Genomic DNA, 18,634 nt, shown 5'->3' on the forward strand with positions numbered 1-18,634 from the left:
GCACTACCGCTATTGTCTGTTTAGTCCCGGTTGATCCCTTCTTTTTAGTCCTGGTTGGTGGCTAAGGATACATCTTTAGTCCCGGTTAGTCCCGGATCCTTACTCCCGGTTGGAAAACCGGGATTAAATGGATATCCAACCGGGAGTAAAGATGGTTTCTCCACGAGTGTAGGGTGATTTGTGAAACCAGCTAATTATAATTTAAATCGATAAATAAAAGAATTAGTGATGATTAGCGCTTGGGTGGGAGGCGGGAGGAGTGGGTGGAGGTGGAGGTGGTGGAGTAGTCGTCGGTGTAGTCGCCGCTGTCGAAGGCCACCTGCCGATGCCGCGAGATCTCCGATGAGGCGGAGAAGTCGTCGTCGTGGTGGTGGTCCAGCGAGAGCGAGGCGTCCCCCTCCAGCGCCCTCACGATCTGGCTCATCTTGGGCCGCTGCCGCGCCGAGTGCCGGATGCTCGCCGCCGCGCACGCCGCCATCCTCTCCACCTCCACCGCCGAGTACTCCCCGCCCAGCCGCGAGTCCACCAGCTCCCGGATTAATCCTCCTTCCTCGCCGCCGGCGACCAGCAAGCGCGCCAGCACCGGCCTCGCCCAGTCCACGAGGCTGTCCTCCATGTAGTTGGAGGTGTCGACGGGCCGCCGCCCGGTGAGGAGCTCCAGCAGCATGACGCCGAAGGAGAAGACGTCGGACTTCTCGGTGAGCTTGCCGGTGGAGGCGTACTCGGGGGCCAGGTAGCCGAAGGTGCCCATGACGCGGGTGGAGACGTGGGTGTTGGTGTCGGTGGTGAGCTTGGCGAGGCCGAAGTCGGCGACCATGGCCTCGTAGTTGGCGTCCAGGAGGATGTTGGCCGCCTTGATGTCGCGGTGGATGATCCGCGGGTGGCAGTCTTCGTGGAGGTAGGCGAGACCCTTGGCCGACCCCAGCGCGATCCTGTGCCGCGCCGACCAGTCTAGAACTCGATCGCCATTGCCGCCTCTATAGAGGTGGTGCTCGAGGGTGCCGTTGGGGACGAACTCGTAGACGAGCATGCGCTGGTTGGCGGCGATGCAGTATCCCACCAGAGACACGAGGTGGCGGTGGTGGACGCGGCTGATGATGTCCACCTCCGCCTGGAACTCCCGCTCCCCCTGCCCGCTCCCGGACTTGAGCTGCTTCACCGCCACCTCCTTCCCGTTCCCGGCGAGCACCCCCTTGTACACGTACCCGAACCCTCCCTGCCCCAGCAGGTTCGCCGCCGAGAACCCCGACGTCGCCGCCGCCAGCTCCTCGTACGAGAAGGAGCTCTTGGAGAAACCCAGCGCCACGTTCGGCGACGGCGGCGGCAGCGCCGGACCGTACGGTCCCGACGAGTACCCCATCCCCATCTCGCCGCTGAAACCCCCCGCCGACGATGACATGTGCCAGCCGGGCGGCGGCGGAGGTGGGATGCTGTAGTTGCTGCTGCCGTGCTGCTGCCACATGGGAGGCAGGCCGCCTGTGGCGTAGTACACGTTGCCCTTCTCGTCGGTGAAGAAGGGCATGTTCGGCGGCGGCGGCCGCTTCTTCTTCTTCGTTATCTTTATACAGCAGCACACCACGATGGCCACCACACCCGCCAACACCGCAACCATCGCCACCACAAATAACCCCACAAACACGCCGGCGGTCACATCACCGCGATACCGCCCGGACTCTCCTCGAGAGGACCCGCCGCTCTTCCTCTCCGCTGGCGCCGAAGGCGTAGTCGTAGACTCCGACGATGATTCCGACGATGGTTGCGCTTGCGTGGAAGATGAAACGCCGCCAGCTGATTTTGGTGGCGCGTTCGTCGATGCTGGTGGCGGCGGCGATGATGGGGAGGGAGGTGAGGGTGATTTTGACAACGACGAAGACGGCGACGGTGCTGACGGGGTGGTGGAGTTGGCCGACGACGGAGACGACTCCGGCGAGGCTGCCATTACCTAGCTAGGGCCCACCCCGGCCCCTCTCTCTCAGAGACCTTAATTTGTACCTCTAATAATAATTACTTAATTACCTCTAATAAATAAGAACACAATTGAAAAAATTTGTGAACCCACCCCTGCAAAAAGTTAAATTTAATTAATCAATAACGGATAAAATTAGGACAGGTGAAAAATTGTTGTGAGTTGATTTGTTCATGTTACCCCTCCGTTACAAGTCGTTTTAACTTTATTGTAATGGTATATTGACATCATGAGAAAAACTCACCTAGCATATGTTTAGCTAAGTTGATGCACTAAATACTAAATTGTCAAGTTCTTATACTAGAGTGCACTCACTTATCAAATTATTGCACTCGAACGTTTTAATTCTTAAGTTCTTGCACTATATCATACACACCCGCCAAGTTGTTGTACCGTGAGTGTAATATATTCTTTTTCTTACTTCAACTTAAAACATAGTAACATATTCAATATATTGTAAAAATACATTTAATGTTATATTTAATGAAACTTATTTGGTGTAGCTGATATTGCTAAATTTATGTATAAATTTAGTCAAATCTAAATAAAATTTGACTATGAAAAATGTTAAAGCAATTTATAATATAAAATAGAGGGAGTATCTTATGTCATTAAAGTGAACGGTTTAATTGAATGTGTGGAGGTGCATCACATATTTACGTGCATTCTTATACTCCCTCCATTTCAAATTATTAAGTTTCTTTTGATTTTTTTTCTTTTTGCAAATATTTTAAAGTTTAACTAAATTTAAATGAAAAAAACATAGTAGTAACATTTTTAACACCAAACAAATATACTACCAAAATATATTAAATGTTAGGTTTAATGAAACTAATTTTTGTGTTATAAGAGTTGTTACAGTTCTCTATAAACTTGATCAAATTTAACTTTGAAAAAAAGTCGAAACCACTTATAATATGAAATAGATAAAGTATTTCATAAACGAAAGGCAATAATCAAAGCATGTGAATCAAACGCATGAGCAAATCACCATTTAATTTGAGATACAAATGTCAAGGGATCAATACACATGTCGTCCGCACATCAAAACATTAGAGAAACATGTCACATGAACGCTAGATCAACAATCATGCAAGTTTCAACCAAATGCAATAAAAAACAACTTTTTTATGTATTGTGATGGGGGTAATGTACCTTATCCTTTCTCCGTGATGATTAGATGTTGAAGGAGAAGGAGAAGGGGTCGAAGGCGAATTGGGGGCAACAGGGCCAAAGGGAAGAGGGTGACACGCAATTCTCGTCATCCTTTCCAACTACTGCCATATATCTCTCCATGCCATTCTCCATTTTTAGCCATGCTACAAATAAACCCACATATGCATATATGTGATGGAAGGTACAAACTACAACTTTATTAGTTATTTTTATACAATAAAAGTACAATTTCTTGCCATTGTACGATGCACGCAAATAACAAGCTTTAGGCCTTGTTTAGTTGGGGAAAATTTTTGAGTTTGGTTGTCACATCGGATATACAGACACACATTTGAAATATTAAACGTAGTCTAATAACAAAACAAAATACAGATTCCGCCAGGAAACTGCGAGACGAATTTATTAAGCTTAATTAATCCGTTATTAGCAAATGTTTACTATAGCACCACATTGTCAAATCAAGGCGCAATTACGCTTAAAAGATCCGTCTCATAATTTGCACGCAATTTGTGTAATTGTTTTTTTCCTACATTTAATACTCCATGCATGTGTCCAAACATTCAATGTGACAGTGTGAAAATTTTTGTTTTGGGAACTAAACAGGGCCTTAATAGTTATAAACATTCAAAAGCAAGTTTCATCCAATGGTGGACTTTTTTTTAAGGGAACACTGACTAGACAATACTCAGTATAGTTGTACTCCCTCCATACTCATTAAAGAAGTCGTTTAGGACATTGACACGGTCTCCAAAACACAACTTTGACTTCTTGTTTCTATAAATATTTATTGAAAAATGATATATGTATACTTTTATGAAAGTATTTTTCAAGATAAATCTATTCATATAATTTTTACATTTTTAAACTCAACAACTTGAGAGTTATTTATGATTTATATTCCCAAGGTTTGACTTAAACATTATCCTAAACGACTTCCTTTACGAGTACGGAGAGAGTAAATATTTACATAACTACAAAGAAACAACAAAAAAAGAACTAGTAGAACTATTGTAACTAGGCAAGACCTATTGTTTTAAGATCTTTCTTTTATCCTACAAGTATGTTTGATAGTCTCAGTTTATTAGGAAGGGAGTATGTGAGAAAGAATGCATGGAGTAGTAGTCTTTCCGATTGAAAAAAAAAAGAATGTACTAACACGCACAAAAGAGGAGCAAACAATTTAATTGCATATCCACTTGATACCTGGTTTGGCTCTAGTCGTCATTAGCCTCAACTGGCACCTTGATCCATCACACTATCTAACTAGTGACTGTTGCTTTTTTTTTCTCAAAAACACAAGAGAACTACGCTTCATTTCATTAAGAAGATAAACTATATAACCGAGTGATCCAAAGGACCTCTCTAAAAACACCAAAAAAAAAACAAGAAAAAAACACATCGTGAAACATGACACAACCAAAACACCCCCTAGGACAAACTAGCTATCCAAAGGGAGCTACCCAAATAGAATTTCGCAAAGCGCCTTTGTACCAGCAATACACCAAAGAGAACTCTAGGCCCAAAATCCATTTCAACATCCAAACTTCAACTTTACTAGTTCAGATTGAGGGACTAACAAATAAGCCCCAAAAAAGCACAAGGTTGATGCAACAATGATATCAGGGGCAGCCTATACAATGTGAGATGATGATTGAACACAAACAATCTATCAGGATACAGACATAAGATAGCCCATAGAAGGATATGAATGAATGTTTTGGACCTTATGCTACAAGTACAACAAGCACTCAAGCAGGAGTGCCACCAGCCTTACAACATTCAATCAATCAATAATAACATTGATGGTGATCACATGACAGCACCAAGGTGGCTGATCAGTGATTTTAAACAACATTCTCCCGGATCGGTTCGAATCGAACCAAATAATGACTCTACTCTACCCAAGTGTTCTATTGCTCAACAACCTCGCCAACAGGGATACCAACAGAGGATGCTCTTGCCGGCGCCGCCTGTCGCCCGACTTCCGTGAAGCTGTCTGGCAGGACGAACAGAGGGCTGCTCCCCTCCGACTCACGCTGGTATGCAAGCCCAAGGGAGTAACCCAATGCACGAGCAACAGGTACAGCAACTGCATTGCCAACTTGTATATACCTGCAACCGCCATCAAACACAGCCTTCCAGTTAGAACCCAACATTTAGAGTTGACACCATTGTTGATGGACGGTGCAACTCAATATAATATGTGATGTGAAAGGGACAAAGCTTACTTCTCTTTGATAGGGCCAAACATCTTGTAGTAGTCTGGGAACCCCTGCAACCTTGCATTCTCCCTTACGGTCAGAACTCTCGCCTGATTCGGATGCAATATAATCTGCAGAGAAGCACATTCAGACACGTTGAGAAAGGATGCACAGATGTAGAAATTGCTATACTTTCTTGACAATCGGACCTGGTTGTGTGGCTCTGCTCGGGTCACAACTGTAGGAACCGTCTCATCCCACCACAAGCGCCCAAATGGCCTACAACAACATTTGTAAGAAATATATCGCACTCCAAATTTTACTGCAGGAGAAGAAACCAGAGATATTGTGCAACTTACTTCAGTGATCTCCCTTTGATGAAAGACATCGCGTAGTCAGGAACCTAGCCACACAGACAAGCTAGCTCTTCAGCAATTGTAACAACTAGGAAGATAGCCCGCGCATCTGCGCGGGCATGCATCGTATAGTGTTATTTTATACACTTACAATGGCGGAATATAAACTGGAAAACATTTGCTATGCTTCAAAAGCACGATTTCTCCATTTTTTTCTATTGCTTACTTAAGCAATCCCCATAAACATTTTTTTTATAATCCTTGTAATCGTCTTATTTTGGACTTATTTTGTTTAGAAAACATGTCTACCAAATTTAGTGTAACAGAAAAGTGGTGTTTTTTTTTTTCATTTTTTAATTGATTACCTATATAAGTTGTCAATTTTTATTAATGGATGGATTGGTTGGGACATGAGGCTCTACGTAGCCTATGGTGAATATGGTTGGACGGCTAAATATAATTGGGTAATATTATTTTTGGAATGTGATCTATCATGAATACATGCTTGAATATGATAGGTAGCAGAAGGTGGAGGTGGATGTGATATTTTTATATATATATATAAGGTATATGTAATGATTGGAAATAATGAATCCACTTGTTTAAGTGATAAAAGGATGGCAAGATGCTTTGCTTTTCTTTTCTCGGAATTTCTAGAATTTTCTCTAATTTATTAGAGTGTCAAGTGACTGCCTAAAATTGTTGTTTAGGGTAACATGGTACACAGAAAATAGGAAGAACATTTGGATTATTTGAGCATATTAGTTTTTTTAAAAAGGACAATTGTCCATTTTGGCCTATTTCAAAACCTAAATACCAATCTACTAACGCTATTTTTTAAGTTTACTCATTTCAAAACAGGGTGAGACGGTAACTCTAATTTTGAAAAGTAGGGTCAAATGCACAAACTTGTCCCTTTTAAAAAATACGAAGTAATCATATTGTTTTCTATAAGTCAGGCACCATTTTTTTTAATACAATAGCAACTCTGCATCTTCATATTTGAGATAGTTCTTTTTCATAATACGGTGTTTATCTCGTTAAGCTATGCCTATTTGCAAAACAATGTATAATGATGCAACCTATGTTTGTTAAATTGTTTGTCCCTTCGAATTATTTTTTAATGTAGTAGCTTAGACTATTAAAATTTCAGCTATCTTTTTCTTATGCACTGAATATCTAGTTTAGTTTTGCATGTTTGCAAAACAATATATGATGGAGCAACGTGCCTTGTTGAATTATTTCATAGTTTTTCAAGGCAAGTCCAATAGCATGTAAAATAGCAAGGGTGTTGTCCATCGATAAAAACAATGATTGGAACATGAATTTGCCAATTTTGTTTGGGTACTATTGATTTAGTATAGCTATCAGCATTTGTAGACTGATGTATAGTAATGAAATATGTCTCGACAATTTATATAATAATCCGTTGCTATTTGGATGACATGCCAAGTGCACTGGTGGAGTGTGCCTAAATGTCATATATTTTATATTGCAAAATACAGACATGTGGATTTTAAATTGTTGTTTTAAATATAAATACAGCAAGAGTTGGATTAGAAATAATATGTGTAGCTTAAAACTATGGTCTTTTCAATATCTATAATTATTGGTTGTTTCTCTTTTACTTCGATAGCTAAAACTAGATAGGGAGGGACTGGTGAGGAATAAATAGTGCAGTGCTCGATTGAGAGATGGCAAGGGGTGGGCACTATTATGCACATGTGATGGACTGGCAGGATGTGAAGGTGGAGGACTGATTTGCAGATATCTAAGTGAAAACCAATGTTTTTTTTCCTTAGATTTCAATGTTTTTTTAACCTTTAAGACATGATGTGGTGGATTAAGATTTTCTGAAAATGATCTAATGGTTAAAAATAATAGGTATATCAATTTCTTTTTTTCTTTTAATTACTTTTCTTAAGTTTAAAACGTGACATGTGGTGATTTAATCAATCTTTATTATATAAAATGAATTTAATATAAAATAATAAATATTGTTATTTTCTTATGTTGCGTTCTTACTTAGTTTGTCATGAAAGGGATAACGGTCTACTTTAAAAATTAGTAGAGTTTGTATTTTTAAAATAAATTTAATGAGTTCACCGGTTTGAATTATCTTTATTTATATTTAGAGTAATAGGTTATCAGATGGAGGAACGTACATAGTCGTACCATGTACGACTATGTACATCCGACTAGGGTTGTTTGAGAGTGGGACTGGTATTTGGGAGGGATTGTGGTTTTTTTTCCCTCTAAAGATAAATTTATTCATTGAAAATAATGGGCCCACCAACTTATTAAAATGCCACGTGGCGATTTAAGAGTGTTTCTAGGAATACTACATGGCAGCTTAGGAGCGTTTGTAGAAAGTTTCATGGACTTTTAGTATATAATAGAAGATTAGGAAGCTAGGAGCTCCTCATAACAAAGTTCATGAAAATTTAGAGGATGCCATGCTTTGTTACTTTGGTTTGAAACTCCACTCCTAGAAATTCTCTAGCTACTTTGTCAGGCCTTCTAATACTTTTAACATATTTTTCCTAAAAATGCAATATACTCCCTCCGCTTCAATCATAAGACACTTTGTCTTTTGTTAAGTCAAACTTCTATAAGTGTACCAAGTTAATAGAAAAAATATGGCAACTCTTATAACACCAAATTAATTCCATTAAATCTAATATTTAATATATTTTGATAGTATATTTGTTTAGTATCGAAAATATTGCTACGTTTCTTCTATAAACTTGATCAATTTTAAAAAAAATTGACTTAGAAAAAAAATCAAGGTGCCTGACAATACAAAACAAAGGGAGCATAATTCAAAAGGGCTAATCAGCACCTAGGGCGCCTGTAAATTTGTCCCCACAAAGTAATAGATGCATCACAACTGTAAACGTGCTCCCCTGAATATAAATACATCCCCTTGTGACTGCAAACAGCATGGCACTAGCTGCATACTAAGCAGCAGATACTAGATGCAGCAAACAATTCACAACAATGGGGAGAGCACGGAACACTTACCAAAGGCTTGCCAGAAGATAAATATACACGGGGAACGTCTGGATCCCACTCCACGATGTTGTTTGCCCCAACCCTGACACCCTTCAGGTCCCGGAAGTTGGCTCCCTGAAACACAGTAAATTGATTATGACTGCAGAAAGAATGAGTGGACAAGTTCACAAAGGACCAAAGCTGTACAACTGACAACCTTCTTTACTGGAATTTGCTGCACACGCTCATGGTCATCCTTATTTAGCTTTAAGGGCTGGTGATCCAAAAGCTTGCCTAGATCTGGACCATCCTTCCCTTCAAAAGAACTATCCAGCATTTCTAGAACATTTGGGGAAAAAATGAATTAAACTTGGTGTACAGGGTGAAATGTAAGGGAAAAAATCATTGATAACAAAAATAAACCCACCCATCATATTCAAAGCACACAAATGATAGCTATTAGAGGTTGTTTTATTACCTTTACGGCTAAGCCGGATATAGCGCTGGAATTCTGTTTTGGGGGAAGAACCATATTCCATCACTTCATTAGGCTGATGGTTGTTTACCTGAAGATAAGGGGTAAGATTGCAGTTGCAGGTCAAGAAACGTATTAATAGATGATGAAACACTTGCCTCTGGCAAATCCGAAATTGCATCGCCAAGCAGCAGTGCATTTTTCAATGTTGGCTTCTGTGTTTCATCGTATGCAACAATACTTTGCTGCAAGCAAGATCAAGCTAGTCAGAATACGGAGACTTTCAATGGAATTTAGAGTTATGGTCAGACTTACAGAAAAAGCATTTGGGGCACCACCACGGACAACAACATTATGAGTGGGAAGCGGATACTTTGGCAGCACCTACATTAACAAATGCACCTGGTCACTGTTCCGATCAAACACTACCAAATGTTCACAAATGCAATGGAAACAAACCATGGTAGGAAGAGCTCCCCAGAGGAACACACGCATCCTAAATTGTGGCAAGCCATAACAACCTGCAACCATCATTCCAAGTCGTGCTTGGTACTTCATAGCCACCAGACGGCTCAAGGCATAACGTCCAAGGTAACCATCTGCAAACTTCAGTATGTCTACAACATTTTCCATCAGGACATACTTAGGCTTCAGGTATGCCACAATATCCATGAATGTCACCATCTGTTTGTTTTTCTCGTCTTTTAGTGGCTCTTTGCGGTTTCTGAACCGATTGAAACCACTTATTCCTTGGCATGGTGGCCCACCACAAATGACATCAACATCACCCTATGGAATTATTAAACATAGATGGCATCAGCAGATCAAAGTATATAGCAGAAAAGAGCATAAAAGGAAAGCAAATACTCACCGGAAGAGGCAAGATTTTTCTCCTGTATCCTTCTTGCACAAATTCTTTAATTTTCAATGGGCAATCCCTAGGTTATTAAAAAATAGATTAGGTTATTTCAAACAGAAATAAACCTTGTTAATGATTATATGCCAGCCAGAAAGGTACCAACCTGAGGTTCTCAATAGGCTCCCAAGTGTCCTCTTCACGGCCATAGCCTTTCCATTGTACCTGTTAAAAGAATTATGTTGAAGCAACACTCACAGAATACTGCAGGAACCCATAAATAATATGCAAATGATGAGACAAGGGTACCTTGAAATAGAGGCCATCTTCTCTACCACTGCCACCGTAGCAGATTCCAGCTAGTTTCTCCACAACAAACTCATCCTTTTCAAGAGGCTCATCATCATCCTCTTCGTTCTCTGAGGCACCAGCTGAACTGAAATCAATATCTTTCTTGACATATTCATCACAAAGGCTATGCCATCCCTTAAGAAGAGCAAGAAACTCATCCGCCTTTTCATTCCGGACCTGCATTCAGGAAAAAAAAGGTACTAGCATTACCAAATGGTTTCTTCACAGTATGCCAAATTTGATTACACAATCCATAGCACGTTGATCCAATGATTAGCTCGTTAGAGTTAGCAGATCATAAAACAACACTGAAAACAAATAGATCAATGCAGTTCACAACATACCTCAGTTCTTGGATGATTATACTTGAGACTCTCGCACGCAAAACTATTGAAATCAACAGCCCATCGCTGGCCACATAGCAGAAAAAAAAAGGGTTTAGTACTGATATCGCAAAAGTTCTCCCAGACGAATGAGGGAAGAATAATACCGTTTCAAGATTGAGTCCAGCAAGTGCCGCACCCAAACAGAGCCCAGTAGACATACCGCCACAACCAGAGTACAGATCAAGGAGTGTAGCCTTTCCCACTGAAGATGCCTCTGAATCAGAGACAACTTTGCCTTTGGAAGAATCCACATCATCAGAAGAAATATCTGATGCAGTGTCACTGCCTGATGCTCCATTTTCTAGGTGGAAGTAATATGAGTTAGTGCTTCTATTTGAAACAGTTCACAAATATATATTGGGCAATATATATAGAGGTCATCTTAATTCAGCTAGCAACAAGAACAGAGCAATTTACCAAGTGGGATATTAGCAAATGTTGAATAAGCAACGGTGTACGACATGTCATAGTACAGATCACAATCAGCCAACCGTCGAGCTTTGGCTTCTGATTCCATCTAAACGAAATGAAGGGGAAAATCACAATGTGGAACATTACAAGCATGAGGTAGCACAAGATTCTGAGAGAGACCACTTACATTTGGATCAATATACACGATTTTAACCTTTGAAATGATGCAATCAAGCACATTGTCATTCTTTTCTTCAGAAAGAAAAACACGCTTGAGATCATGCTTTTCATCATCAGCATTCTCCATCATTATGGATGAGATGACCTTCAAAGATAGTTCCCAGATGTGTACGTTGTTAGAGTTTGGACATACACACACACACACACCAAAAAAAAAGAAAGGAAAGCATACTCTAGTAGAGTTTGATACACACCGTATCCTCCGCCCGAAAGAACCAACGGCAGGTAAAATAGTGGCAGTGGTCAGTCCCCTCAAAGAACTCAGTAATTCTACCGATGTAGTCGGCCTTATCTTCCTCAGCCTATGATTGTTGCAAACGAAATGGAGATGTACTACTTTAGAGAAAAAGTAATTTCATCGAGCAAGGCCACATAATTGTGATTATTTGACAAATACACAAGCACGAAAAAGGAGTATATGCAAAGACTGAATTGTGACGACAGGATATTCAGTTAACAATAAGATATAAGTGGAAATGTGGGGCATTCCATACAATTGATAATTGAAAGGAGCATCCTTGTTTGATGCAACAAAAATCACACACAACGAAAGAAATCAGGGTGAGGCGGATGTGTTAGAGATCCAGATGAGCTAGTTAAGTGGGACACAATTAATGACAAGCAAGTCGCAATAAATTAAAGCATAGACACGAAGCATGGCAAGACGTAATAAAGGAAGGAAGGAAGGAAATTGAGATGGGGTGGTGAACCTTGACATAGACGTCGTCGTGGAGGCAGTAGAGCGTGCCATCGACCTTGGCGGAGCTGTAGTGGCAGCGCGCCTTGATGTCCTCCTCCTCATCGGGCCTGCCACCAACCCAGAGGACGCGTTGAGAGGAGGATGCAAACGTGGTGAGGAGGCCAGATCTGGGATGCGTGAGTGTTATACCTCCTGGTGGCGGCGTTGCGCTGGTAGCGCTGCGGCCACTTGTCGCGCGCCTCCTTGGCGGGGAAGGGGTCGCCGACGAACTCCGGGTCGTGGTCGCCGTCGCTGCCGTGTCGGACCCTGCTGGGCTGCGCCACCCGCTTCCTCGCCACACCGGGGGCGGGGGCGTCCAGCTGCTTCTGCTCCGCCTCCGCCTCCTCGGCCTCGGCTTCCTCCCCCAAGGCCATCTCCTCCGCATCCGGCTCCTCCCCGCAGGCGTCGTCCTCCATGGGCGGCTTCTCCTCCTCCTTTACCTCGTCCTTCTTCTTCCTGGGCTTGGTCTCCGCCTTGGGCCTGCGGGTGCGCTTGGTGGAGGGCTCGTCGGTGGCCTTGGCGGAGGCGGAGGCGGAGGCGGCGCGCTTACGCGTGGAGGTACGCGTGGGCGCGGCGGCGGAGGACGGGGAGCTGGGCGCCATGGCTGCTGCTGCCTCTTCCTCTTGCTAGGGTTTTGGATGGGTTTAGGAGCAGGAGAACCTGGAGAAGAGGAAATGGAGAGAAGAAGAAATCCGCGTGAAATCGAAGGAGGGAGGATTCGAATCGATTTCAGATGGGAGTTGGGCGGAAGCCGGAGCGGGAACCCCCAAAATTTTCGGAATCAATCGCCCGCACCCGCACCTACCTGTGACCATGACGAGTGGGCCCAACCGTTGGTGGCCCCACCTGCAGTGGGTAGTGGTAGTGGGCCCACCTGGTTTTTGGGAAGGGCGGGATGGTTCGAATTTTCGCCTTCGAAACGTTGGGATGCTTTTCCTTCCTATCTCTGTCTACCGTGTGGGCCCTTCGCTTCAACCCCACTATCAGCTTTCACTCTGCTACTTTCCTCCCCACACATTCACACCGTCGGCCAAAAGGCCCGGGGCCCCACGGCCCGGCCCATATCATGGGGTTTTGGACCGGCCCAAGCATGACACGCCCCGACTGGTGTCGGGCCCGTGATGGGCCTCGTCACCATGGGCCGGCCCGGTTCAACATCAGGGGATGCAAAATCGTTAAGGGACCCAAAATAGACTTATTCCAGCCTATAAGCATGGCTCAAAGAGATGAGGTACGAACAATAGACTTACTAAGCCATATAAGAGACAACCCAAAGACATGACGGATAAAAATGAACTTTTTTCCATTTAAGAGCATGGTGGGCTTTTGTGCCTACGGGCCGGCCCAGAACACTATAAATATAAATGAAAAAGTACACCGAAGGTCCCTCAACTTGTCAGCGAGATACAAAAACGTCCTCGAACCGTAAAACCAGATACGCGGGGTCCATTAACTATACCGGTCACCTGACGTCCCAGGGCAGTATTGACGCCGAATTTGTCCTACGTGGCGGCTAAGTCAGCGTGGGACCCATGTGGGTCCCACATGTCAGGATGCCACATCATCTCTCTCTTTCCCCTCTTATCTCCCTTCCTCTCTTTCTCTCACTTTGCTCCTTGTCTGGTGATCGATGACGGACGATGCGGCGGCGACTTGGTGAGGCGCCGACGAGGATGGAGAGGTGGGAGAGGAGAGGAGGTCCGACGGCCGGCGACCGGCGACCAGCAGTGGAGAAGAGCAGCGGCGAGGCGGGAGCAGGCTGGGGAGAAGAACGGTGGCGGCCGGGGGAGAGTGCGAGGCGCGCGGCGGCCGACAAGGGAGAGCGGCGACGAAGCATGTCCCTTCCCCTCTGCTGTCTTCCTCCTCCCGGCGTTCACCTCCATCGCCACCGCCATCGAAGATGCCGCCTCCTGCTCTCGCATCGCGCGCCGCCATGTCCTCCTCCCATGGGGCCGCCGCTGTGGATGCGGAGTGGCGGCGCCTACGACTCTGGCCTCGTCGGCGGTGGCAGATCCGGGCAGGGAAAGGGCCGTCGCCTGCTCGCCTCCCGCATCACGCCCCGCCTGCTCGCTATTCCCTTCGCCGACTTGGCCACCGCCTCTCTCCCTCGAGCCGCGCAGCGGCGCGCTAGTATGGACTCGGGCGCCGCCACTCGCGCCACTGCTTCGTCGAGCAGGCCACCTCGACACCGCCGCCGACGACTCCCCGCCGCTCGGCCTCGTCGTCGGTGGCGGCTCCGGGCAAGCATAGCTCCCCCACGCCAGTCACAGCTCCCCCTGCCGCCACCTTGCTCCCCTGCTCCCGCGTCGCCGCTGTGTCACCGGCTGCGGACCTCCTCTCCCGCCTCGCCCCGTCTACCGACGGCGGTGGCCTGCCCAAAGCCCCAGAGAGAAGATTGAGAGAAAGAGAAAGAGGAGGAAGGGAGAGAAGAGGGGAAAGAGAGAGGAAGGTGAGGTGGACACGCTGACATGTTGGGTCCATATGGGTCCTACGTGGACTCAGCCGCCGATGGCCGTGGTCAAAGCGCCACGTTGGATAAAACTGGGATCAAAATTACCGAGGGACCTATTGCGACCGATTTTATATAGGTAAGGGACCCCGCATATCTGGTTTTGCAGTTCGAGGACTTTTTTATCTCGCTGATAAGTTGAGGGACCTTCGGTGTGCTTTTTCCAAATATAAATGCATTTTAATTTATTATATATACATTACAAATATGATAATCTCATTTGAAATTAAAAAGTTGAAATATGCCTAAGACTTTTATTGGAGCGAGCAATTCTTGAAATATACTTCTTGTGAGCGAGCAATTAAAAAGATGAAAGATGAAATATGCATAAGACTTTTATTCGCTGCGACACAAACCTTCCTAAAAACTTGCTTTTACTGTTAATTTCAAATTATAACAAATCTTCGGATTATTTTTTACGCTTTTCCGTTCTAGTGGGAAAATTTTTACTTTATGTTTACCTGCAACGTGCTTTTACTACGAATGTATGGATAAATGTATGTTAACTACTATAAAAACTACGAAGGTAGCCCGCGCGTACGCGCGTGTAAGTTTGTTTAATGTTGTTTGAATTTTAATACGAATTTTTATTTTTGACTCTATTTTAAACATGGGTCCGTTAATAACTGGTTTGGGCATATTAGTTGAAACCGTATATGCTCAAATTTATTAGAAAAAAAATATGTCACAATGATGGAGGTGGTGCATATCTATTTGTACGATATATGAGTGATTATTTTTTTTTACATTTGTGGAGTTTCCAAACTTATATAACATTTTTTATTTTGTATGCTATAGATGACTTTAAGGAACAATTTAATTTTATTATATATTAATGAAAGATATTTTCTATTAAAAATATAGCTAATGATACTACTTCATCTAATTAAAGATAGACTTATATTACTTATACTCCCTCCGTCACATAAATCTAAGGAGTTAAATTTTATCCCAAAATAATAGAAACATTTATATGTAACTGTTGACGAAAAAATCGAACACACTGGCCTGGGAAATCTGCTAAGCTCCCGTGCAGGTCCAAAGATTGATGAGATGCGGGCGTGCCAGTCAGTTTGATCCTGCAACTGACAAGATATGCAAATAGTAGATCAGAACAGCCGATCGGCTGACAAGCCGATGGAGTAGTTCCAGCTGATAGCCGATAATAGCCGATGCTGATACCAGCCGATAGCAATAGGGTTTAAGCAATCGGCTATATGTCCAATGTAGATGATGATATAAAAGCAATCGGCTGATGATGATGTAATAAAATAACAATATAATCCAGTATAAACCAATCGGCTGGCAATGATATGATAAATAAGCATCGATCCGAAGGTTAAAGCGCACATCGGCTGGAGGTCCGATGTCATGAAATCCACAAGATTAGATTAAACAGTGAAACCTTTGTTGTCATCAGCTAAATCCAACTTATATGTATGTGCAATTCTTATGAGCCGATGCAACGTCCAGATAACTCACCGGCTAAAACCCCGATGAAATGTAGGATCGAGATGTCGACTAGAGGGGGGTGAATAGGCGATTTAAAACTAAATGACACCTAATCAAAACTAACCTAAGTTGCTAGGCTTGGTGAGGGTCAACTCTAACTAAGCAACTAAGTTATGTTTTGCAAACCTAGGGTGATAGTGGCTCAATTATATCTCTAGGAAAGTAAATCACACTCCTATGTCAATGTTTAGCAATCCTAGGGTGATATGATCTCAAGTTTGTCTCTAGAAATGTAAATTGCACAAATGTAAATGCGACAATCAAATGAGACAAGGAAACAAGAGATTTTTCACCGAGGTTCGGAAACTCGCCGGTTTCCTACTCCCCGTTGAGGCGAGCCCAACTCCACCGCTCAACCACGAAGCCACCGCACGCCCCCTTCGTCAAGGGGTGGGCAAGGCGAGAGCCGGCCCACAGAGAGGACTACCCAAGCCTCGATCACTAGGGTAGTTCTTCCTTCACTCCGAAGATAGTGAACTCCAAACCACTCACAAACCGGCACCGGGCCTCCTCCACAATCTTCTCGGAGAGGTCACCGGGCAACTTCTCCACAAGCCGACTAGGAGGCGGCAACCTCCAAGAGTAACAAGTAATGACCCGGCGTGGAGATGATCAAGTGCCACACTAGCTCTACAATGGAAGCAAATGCACTTGACTCTTGTCTAATCAACCCTCTAACACACTAGATGGATGAACACAAAGCTCAAGTGAGTGTGAGAGAGGTGCAAGGGGTGTATGCAATTAAATTGAGTGCCAAGAGAGTCCCCTTGCTGCTGGTGGGGGAGTATTTATACTCCCACCCACCAAAACTAGCCGTTGGGGGCGAAATCCCCCAACTTTGTGCTCTGCCGGTCTGACCGGAGGTATGTGGCCGGTCAGACCGTGCTACTCTGCAACGGCTAGAAAACTAGCCGTTGAAGTGTTGTTAGAGGGCCCCATCGGCCTGGCCGGTCAGACCGGCGTTGAGTGGGCGGTCAGACCGGCCTCGGCTCGGTTAGACCGCCATCGGCTCGGTCTGACTGACTACGGCTCCGTCGGCTCTGTATCGGCCATCCCGAGCAGCACCATCTCGGCCTCCAGGGGGCCGGTCTGACCGGGCATGTGCCGCCGGTCAGACCGGCCTTATGCGCCGGTCAGACCGGCCAGGGCACGCCGGTCAGACCGCCGCTATGTGGACGGTCTGACCATCCCTGGTCAGGCCAAACCCAGTGAAAGTGCAAAGTGATTTTCGTGTGTGTGATGAAAATGTGAGCACAAGTGAAAATGCAATGACCTAATGTGGCAATTAAAATCATCTCTTTGCTAGGTCATTACCCCTCTTAATAGTACGGCGAAACTAAAAATAAACTAGCAAATTTGATCGCCCTACACCTCGATTAATTCTAAATTAAAGCGCTAGTTTTACCGTCTTCTTTCCCTTTGCTTTGCGCCGTCAATTTTAATCCATCGATAATCATCCATGTGCACATATGATGTGGACCTAACTTAAAATGTATAGTTCAAAGACAACGGTTAGTCCACAATTAGCGCTTGTGATTAATTACCAAAATTAACACCAGGGGCCTAGATGCTTCAATCTCCCCCTTTTTGGTAATTGATGACAAACACCACAAATATATATAATCAAACATAGAGCAGATGGACATATATTGCATTGACAAGCAAAAGCTCCCCCTAAACATATGCATAACAATTACAAATAGCAAATATGGAGCCAATGCACATTTCAATTTCACATTTCAACATAGCACAACACATATGCAAATTATAATGTGAACTTCACATATGAATCAACCGAATGCATAAGATGGTCACAAGTATATCAATGTAACTCCAACCATGCATCATAGCACAAGTTCACATTAAGACCACATCAAGGGCTCACAAATAAAACATAGGCTATTACAAGACCACAAAGGGTCCAAATGACATAGAGAGTTTAACAAAATGACAAATAACACACAAGATAGAGTAATAGCCCATACCCACACAAAATATAGCCCAAACCTCCTTAACCTATTAAATATGAGGTGACTAACCTCACTACTACTAGTCCCAACCCAACATAAAACACACTTTTCTCCCCCTTTTGGCATCAAGCACCAAAAAGGTCTTCACTCTTGTGGAGGAGAAGGAGGACACGCCGAAGTGGAAGGATGAGAAGCATCACGACGACGACGATGAGAAGCTTGGGAGCTCTCCAACATTTGGACTCGAGAATCCAATATACCCACTCGAGTGTGCAATCTCCCCACGGAAGCATTCAAGTCTCCAACATCTGTGCGCAAGCCACGAACATCCTCATGCAAAGCTTCATGCCCGGTAAACAAGCGTTGAATGCTTTCACTTAGGGTATTAATAGCCCCAAGTACCGGGTTGAAGTACTCGTTGGGTTGCATTCCAAAATAGGCATACTGAGGGTGAAAGAAGGCATTTGGATCATACCCATGAGGAGGAGGAGG

The 18,634-nt window shown here is 44.1% G+C and overlaps 2 protein-coding genes across 2 annotated transcripts; both read right to left on the minus strand.

Annotated features, from left to right (window-relative positions):
- LOC4347953 (proline-rich receptor-like protein kinase PERK4) lies at positions 1–3,218 on the minus strand. Its single transcript, NM_001422965.1, has 2 exons — positions 3,122–3,218; positions 1–2,061 (listed from the first exon to the last, which is right to left on the minus strand). Exon 2 carries the CDS (start codon positions 1,937–1,939, stop codon positions 233–235), a length of 1,707 nt encoding a protein of 568 aa, NP_001409894.1. The 5' UTR covers positions 1,940–2,061; positions 3,122–3,218; the 3' UTR covers positions 1–232.
- Positions 3,219–4,674: 1,456 nt separating this feature from the next.
- LOC4347954 (DNA (cytosine-5)-methyltransferase CMT3-like) lies at positions 4,675–12,869 on the minus strand. The gene is made up of 20 exons (NM_001422964.1): positions 12,302–12,869; positions 12,123–12,219; positions 11,607–11,714; positions 11,360–11,497; positions 11,179–11,278; positions 10,866–11,062; positions 10,720–10,785; positions 10,334–10,552; positions 10,191–10,249; positions 10,040–10,106; positions 9,628–9,957; positions 9,484–9,552; positions 9,327–9,413; positions 9,172–9,259; positions 8,911–9,032; positions 8,724–8,828; positions 5,703–5,746; positions 5,553–5,622; positions 5,371–5,474; positions 4,675–5,254 (listed from the first exon to the last, which is right to left on the minus strand). The coding sequence occupies exons 1-20, from the start codon at positions 12,751–12,753 to the stop codon at positions 5,053–5,055; spliced, it is 2,724 nt and encodes a 907-aa protein (NP_001409893.1). The 5' UTR covers positions 12,754–12,869; the 3' UTR covers positions 4,675–5,052.
- Between the last annotated feature and the right edge of the window lie 5,765 nt (positions 12,870–18,634).

Source organism: Oryza sativa, chromosome 10, assembly GCF_034140825.1.
Source record: "Oryza sativa Japonica Group chromosome 10, ASM3414082v1".
Classification (NCBI taxonomy): domain Eukaryota; kingdom Viridiplantae; phylum Streptophyta; class Magnoliopsida; order Poales; family Poaceae; genus Oryza; species Oryza sativa.

Excerpts from the sequence above, each read along its gene's own strand:
- LOC4347953 (NM_001422965.1), bottom strand. The coding sequence starts at position 1,939 with ATGGCAGCCTCGCCGGAGTCGTCTCCGTCGTCGGCCAACTCCACCACC.
- LOC4347954 (NM_001422964.1), bottom strand. The coding sequence starts at position 12,753 with ATGGCGCCCAGCTCCCCGTCCTCCGCCGCCGCGCCCACGCGTACCTCC. Across the intron at positions 9,260-9,326 it reads CAATTTCGGATTTGCCAGAG|GTAAACAACCATCAGCCTAA; the intron begins GCAAGTGTTTCA and ends CCTTATCTTCAG. Across the intron at positions 9,033-9,171 it reads TATCCGGCTTAGCCGTAAAG|AAATGCTGGATAGTTCTTTT; the intron begins GTAATAAAACAA and ends CAAATGTTCTAG.